Raw genomic sequence first — 7500 nt, 5'->3', positions numbered from 1 at the left:
TCGGAGTGATTATTTGCACCCGGGTGTAAATAGTGGAATGGAGGCATTTTCTTATTTGCACCCAAACCGGAAATGCGTGCTATCCAACATAGCGGGACCATCTTGGCAGGAGATGGCCTACCTAAATCTAACAAGTTAGGATTATTAAAACTATATTTGAGATGGGAGAGTGGTGCTAAATTTCCACAAACTTTATTCAGTGAACGGGTAAAGCCGTCCGTTTGCAAGCACAATCAAGAAACACAATCTTTTTGTTTTGTTTACCGTTACCTAGCAACCCCAACAAGTGAGTCAATAATTAGTATTCTCCCCTTCTTCTTCGACAGGGCGCAGTACAGCGGTAAAGTGACTGAGTTACCATGCTCGAGGTGCTGGGTTCGAATTTCAGATGAATTTTTTTTTTTTTGCCTGCCAAAGTACGCACCATGACTTCTTTTTTCTTAGATGACGTTACCTCGCGGCAAATAAGAGTTTGTGCTTTTTGAACCTGTCAAAGATTTACTGGTTTTATTTCAGTTATGAGTAGAGTTAAGTAGAAGTAGGCTTCAGTAGTTGTTAGAAAGGTTGTGTTTTGACTTTGAGCCCCCAACGCTGCCTGGAAGGCGCTTAGGCGTGGGTTAAGGTTAAGGTTAGGGTTAAGGTTAGGTTAAGGTTAGGGTTAAGGTTAGGTTAAGGTTAGGTTAAGGTTAGGGTTAAGGTTAGGAGTAGGATTAAGTGTTTTTAAGTCAACAGTGGCAGCGCTGCCTGGAAGACAACTCAGAAAACAACTCTTTAAAGTAGCTTGTCTTTGATGAAGCTACCACATGACCACTCATTACCCTAATATTTGTATAATCACTTCCAAGTAACCCAGACATGGCAAAACAGCTAAAAACTGTTCAAAACTATTAGGCCTAGCCTACTGTAGAGCTGGTAAATACACAGGCCTATTGACAGAGAACATGGATGTTAGACATCGGGTGTAAATAGTATTGTTGATTATTACACTATTTACACCCGGGTGTAAATAGTAATGTTGATTATTACACTATTTACACCCGGGTGTAAATAGTAATGTTGATTATTACACTATTTACACCCGGGTGTAAATAGTAATGTTGATTATTTGCACCCGGGTGTAAATAGTAATGTTCATTATTTACACCCGGGTGCAAATAGTCTCTGCCTATTTTCATTTGGAAATTGGAACCAATTTGGTGCTGGGCGATTGGATCTCTCTACATTTTTCTATCCTGCTTCAGTTACAAACCTGCAATGACCAGTCACAAACAGTCCACCTGGCACACCCAGATCGTGTCTCTGATTGGTTGATAGACTATCCAAATGCGTAAATGAATCATTTTAACTATGCCCGTTGATCTACCGACTGACAGCAAATACCTGTATTTAACAACAAAAATCAGATTTCACTTTTTCCTTTGAGAGACAGGAAGTGAGTAGGAGAGAGAGAGAGAGATGGGGTGAGATTGGGAAATTACAAATTTGAAATGTCATTACGGCCTTATGTCAATGACATTTTGAGTCGGTAGCTTCTGTGAGTCATTTACTTTCACATAGCTACAACATTGCCCCAACATACTTGGTGCTATGCTGGTAATGGCGTAATTTTCGGTCCAAAGCAAAAAAAAAACGTCAGACTTGTTATCACCTAAAAATAGACCCCATGAAAAAATACAAAAGAGCGTGGAAAGAGAGGAGGCAGAGAGAGGGACAGAGAGAGAGAGAGTGAGAGAGTCAGATAAAGAAAAGAGACAGAGTTGGGGAGGGAAAGACACAGAGATTGTGAGAGCATGAAATGAATTGATTGGCAACAAATGAGCCGTGAGGAAGTGACCCGTGACACATATGACTTGAATAAGCCCATAAGTTAAAAAACCCATCAGGTTAGTCATAGGAGCATTTAACCCTATACTCTAGTCATAACCAATTTCCCTCCAGTAGCTTTTAACCCTATATACTCTAGTCCTAACCAATTACACTCGAATAGCCTTTAAAGGCTACTGGAGTGAAATGGGTTAAGACTATAGGGTTAAAGGCTACTCGAGTGAAATTGGTTAAGACATACAGTAGGGTTAAAGGCTACTCGAGTGAAATTGGTTAAGACTATAGGGTTAAAGGCTACTCGAGTGAAATTGGTTAAGACTATAGGGTCAAAGGCTACTCGAGTGAAATTGGTTAAGACTATAGGGTTAAAGGCTACTCGAGTGAAATTGGTTAAGACATACAGTAGGGTTAAAGGCTACTGGAGTGAAATTGGTTAAGACATACAGTAGGGTTAAAGGCTACTCGAGTGAAATTGGTTAAGACTATAGGGTTAAAGGCTACTCGAGTGAAATTGGTTAAGACTATAGGGTCAAAGGCTACTCGAGTGAAATTGGTTAAGACTATAGGGTTAAAGGCTACTCGAGTGAAATTGGTTAAGACATACAGTAGGGTTAAAGGCTACTCGAGTGAAATTGGTTAAGACTATAGGGTTAAAGGCTACTCGAGTGAAATTGGTTAAGACTATAGGGTCAAAGGCTACTCGAGTGAAATTGGTTAAGACTATAGGGTCAAAGGCTACTCGAGTGAAATTGGTTAAGACTATAGGGTTAAAGGCTACTCGAGTGAAATTGGTTAAGACTATAGGGTCAAAGGCTACTCGAGTGAAATTGGTTAAGACTATAGGGTTAAAGGCTACTCGAGTGAAATTGGTTAAGACATACAGTAGGGTTAAAGGCTACTGGAGTGAAATTGGTTAAGACATACAGTAGGGTTAAAGGCTACTCGAGTGAAATTGGTTAAGACTATAGGGTTAAAGGCTACTGGAGTGAAATTGGTTAAGACTATAGGGTTAAAGGCTACTGGAGTGAAATTGGTTAAGACATACAGTAGGGTTAAAGGCTACTCGAGTGAAATTGGTTAAGACTATAGGGTTAAAGGCTACTCGAGTGAAATTGGTTAAGACATACAGTAGGGTTAAAGGCTACTCGAGTGAAATTGGTTAAGACTATAGGGTCAAAGGCTACTCGAGTGAAATTGGTTAGGACTAGAGTATATAGGGTTAACCCTATAGTCTTAACCCATTTCACTCCAGTAGCCTTTAACCCTACTGTATGTCTTAACCAATTTCACTCGAGTAGCCTTTAACCCTATAGTCTTAACCAATTTCACTCCAGTAGCCTTTAACCCTATAGTCTTAACCAATTTCACTCGAGGAGCCTTTAACCCTATAGTCTTAACCAATTTCACTCCAGTAGCCTTTAACCCTACTGTATGTCTTAACCAATTTCATTACCAGTAGCCTTTAACCCTATAGTCTTAACCAATTTCACTCGAGTAGCCTTTAACCCTATAGTCTTAACCAATTTCACTCCAGTAGCCTTTAACCCTACTGTATGTCTTAACCAATTTCACTCCAGTAGCCTTTAACCCTATAGTCTTAACCAATTTCACTCGAGTAGCCTTTAACCCTATAGTCTTAACCAATTTCATTCGAGTAGCCTTTAACCCTTAGCCTGACTCTCGCCAGACCCTTGTAGTTCCGCCATGCTCCACCAGAGGCGTTTCGCTGAGCTCCACACAAGGGTCTGGACGCGAGGGCAATCCAAACCCCTGCCAGTGCTCAAAAAATGAGCAACCAATCAGGAGCGCCGAAGCGAGTGTTTGATTCAAATAACAATGGCGGCACGCAGCGAGGAGTCTTGTGCTGACATTGATTCTGCTATTTCAACCGTTTTGTCGAATATATCGAGTATTCATTCTTTAAAAGATTAACAGAGAATAGTTTTGAAGACATTTATTGGTGGCAAGGATGTTTTTACTCTTCTTCCGACCGGGTTTGGCAAGAGCTTGAAGACGCCTAGCACGTCAGTCAAGATAACAGGCAAGTGGCTTATCAAATCACATGCGAGGATGTTTTACAAGGACCCGCCTTCATAAATACATCTCCTATCGAGAAGTCCCAGATCCTTGTGTGAAGCAGACAGCGAACTACAGGATCTGGCGAAAGTCAGGTTATTTAACCCTATAGTCTTAACCAATTTCACTCCAGTAGCCTTTAACCCTATAGTCTTAACCAATTTCACTCGAGGAGCCTTTAACCGTGTAGTCTTCATCAATCACACTTGCAGAAGCCCACAACAACCCCCACTAGCCCACAATTCCTCATCCCTCTCTGCCTGCCTCCACTGCCAAGAAATGTCCTTCCTCTGCGTAGGCGACGTTTCAGTCTCTCTTTATCACAATGGTCTCCCGCAACAAAAATGATACAATCTCCGATATTGTATCAAAGTCATACTTTGACATCAACACTACTGTAACAATATTAGCGTCGTTATCGTCCTAGCTTATGTGCGGACATCGTCACTCATATCAGCCAGAGCAACACTACTATAGCGCTGTTGTTACACAGTAGTTACCATAACAGCGTTGTTATACGGTAGTTATTGTTCTCCGTGTGAACAGCTCTTTATTATTGTGCCCAGAGGACAGCAGCGTTTGTTGGGCTGTGTGCTGGGAATTGAGCTATGAAGATGACGGTTGTTATGAAGAACGCTATATGACGCACAGGCCTTGGGGAGCTCCTCGCCACTGTGGCTTTAGGCAGACATCTCTCTCTCTCTCTCCTTCTCTTTCTCCACCTCTCTCTCTCTCTCTCTCTCTCTCTCCTTCTCTTTCTCCACCTCTCTCTCTCTCTCTCTCTCTCTGTGCCCTTTGGCTGGGAGGATTAGGCGGGGAGTCCCTTCCTCAAGCATACTAAAATCGTCTGTTATGACAGCTGAGAATGACACACTGTGTCTGTGACAAACAAGTACACACAAACACACAGACACAGATGCACGCACGCACGCACGCAGGCACGCAGGCACGCACGCACGCACGCACGCACGCACGCACGCACACATAGAGTTTGTTCCACTGGTGAAGGATCAGGCTAGCTCTGTCACTTCATATTCATATGACTAGAGTGACACACTTGTGAAAAAAATGTTGCCATTCACACTACATTACTGTAACAAACATGTGCCTTTAAATGCGCCTTGAATGTACACATACACACACACACACACACACACACACACACACACACACACACAGACACACACAATGGTCATTGCTCCATGGTCTGCAATGCTACTTCAAACTAATTTCCTGTTTATTTTCATGGAAAAACAAAGACATTTCCACACACACACACACACACACACACACACATACACACACACACCCACCTTCTGTGCTCGGCTGATGCCGCAGAGGAAGATGAGGTCGGCGAGGAAGAGGCAGAGCGACAGGTGGAGGTGGATGGTGGTGCGCGTGCCCTTGATGGAGCGACAGAGGCCAAAGGTCAAGATGCAGACGAACAGACACGCCAGAGACACGGCCAGACCCACCCACGTAATCAGCTGCAGCTCAAAGGTGTGCTGGAGGAGGAGAGGAAGACATCACAGTTAGAACTGAGGGAGGAGAGGAACAGATGCATGATAGAACTGAGGGAGGAGAGGAACAGATGCATGATAGAACTGAGGGAGGAGAGGAAGACATCACAGTTAGAACTGAGGGAGGAGAGGAACGAATGCATGATAGAACTGAGGGAGGAGAAGACATGTTGGAACACATAAACACATGTTAGAACGTCAATTTGTCACATGAGTTTTTCCGCCCTGGGCATGGAAACAGCTAGCTGTCACTGTCATGGCAAATCCACCATTTCCATTCGTATTCGGATTGAAAATAACGGCAAAACCCATAATCAAAGGCTTTCTACTTGTCTCAAGAGAAATACGCCAATGAACCTTACATAACAAGACACAGCACATGTAGGGATGCAGTAGGGTTGAGCCCAATGAATGATTGTGCCTAAAACCGCTTCACAAGGATAAGTCCCAGGCCTTCTGGCGGGGAGAGGTATGTGTGTGTGTGTGTGTGTGTGTGGGGGGGGGGGGAGCTCTCTCAAGCAATGACAACGGATGACAGTTAAGGCAGCAGGGTAAACACGGCCCATTTGTAACTGAAGGGTACAATTTCCCACTGCAATTATTCCAGCATGGCTGCCTGTAAAACCAGGGCCAAACGAGTCCTGAAAGCCCCATAAAACGTTGGCAATCCAAAGGGTACAAACGAAAAACACAGACACGCAGATAGAGTCCTGTTATGTCCAAATTTGGTGAGGAGGGTGGAAGGAAGAAATCTGTAAAGTGAGAAATTCATGTGTGTGCTTATAAATCGCTGTGTGTGTGTGTGCTTGCTCATGACTCTGTGTGCGCATGTGTGTATGTGTGTGAATATGAATCTGTGAGTGTTTCTATGTATGTATGTGTGTGTGTGTGTGTGTGTGTGTGTGTGTGTGTGTGTGTGTGTGTGTGTGTGAGTAGGGTTGCAAAATTCCGGGAATTTTCAAAGTTGGAAACTTTCCATGGGAATAAACGGGAATATAAGGGAATTAACGGGAATAAATGGGAATTAATGGGAATAAACTGGGAATTTTGTATTTGGCAAGTTAGTATATAACAGAGACCTTAATGTAGTTGGAAAAAACCCTACTTTCACATAATGTTAGTTAAAACAACCTGCTTTAATGCAAATTCAATTGAATTTCTACCCTGCACACAGGTCAATTACATGCACACAACCATCAACATAGGCTACTAGACATACTGTATAAGAAACCTAAAACGGTGAAAACGTCATTGCAAACGTTATCTCATGTGGGAATAACTGGTGGGAAACTGGGGGAAGTTTGCGAACAGTTCTTGGAGTGTCATCACTTTTGTCCTCATGCAAATGGAAGAACGTAATTTTGCATAAGCTCTAATGGGATGATTAATAATCATATGGTCATATTACTGGTCTGATTTAGCTTGGTACTTTTAAAATAATCACAATCTGTGAGGTTTGGGGTCATACATGTCTGTAATGTCGGTATTTTTTGGCCAACTGAGGATTAAAATAAATTCATTAAACATTTTTGTAACAAGTCGAGTTCAGTCAGTGTTCACGGCAGTCTTGGCTAGCTAATGTAAGCTGCTAGTAAAAAACTAAATTCCCGTAAATTCCCATTAATCCCCTAATATCCTGTAATTCCATAAAAGTTTCCAATATTGAATATTTCCAAAATTCCCCAGCTTAACATCCCATGGGAAATTTCCAGAAAGTTTCCGGAAATTTACCGAAAATTTTCCGCCCCTTTGCAACACTATGTGTGAGTGTGTGAGTGTGTGTGAGAGAGAGAGTGTGTGAATGAAGAAATCTATAAAGCGAGAAACTCATGTGAAGTGAAGTGAAGTGAAGTGAAGTGAAGTGAAGTGAAGTGAAGTGAAGTGAAGTGAAGCGAAGTGAAGCGAAGCGAAGTAGAAGTAGAAGTCTACAGCTCTTTTAATGCAATTTTAATAGGAATTCCAAAACAGTGACGTTCTTCAGACTTGTAAACAATAGAAAGTCCCCATTTTACATAGTTTACATACCTCTGGTCACATGATGTATGTATACCGCTTACCAAAACTGGTGTATACTGGAACT

General features: G+C 42.3%; 1 protein-coding gene across 4 annotated transcripts in view; it reads right to left on the bottom strand.

Moving 5' to 3' along the window:
- The window catches only part of LOC134084883 (adhesion G protein-coupled receptor E5-like), a 31740-nt gene that overhangs the window by 6236 nt on the left and 18004 nt on the right, over positions 1–7500 (bottom strand). For all 4 annotated transcript variants that reach the window (XM_062539907.1, XM_062539909.1, XM_062539910.1 and 1 more), the window contains one exon: positions 5214–5405. In XM_062539907.1, the coding sequence (XP_062395891.1) occupies positions 5214–5405 (192 nt within the window). The remainder of the gene's footprint in view (positions 1–5213; positions 5406–7500) is intronic.

This window comes from Sardina pilchardus, chromosome 1, assembly GCF_963854185.1.
Source record: "Sardina pilchardus chromosome 1, fSarPil1.1, whole genome shotgun sequence".
In the NCBI taxonomy this organism is placed as follows: domain Eukaryota; kingdom Metazoa; phylum Chordata; class Actinopteri; order Clupeiformes; family Clupeidae; genus Sardina; species Sardina pilchardus.
This window is presented reverse-complemented; position numbering and strand designations above follow the sequence as displayed.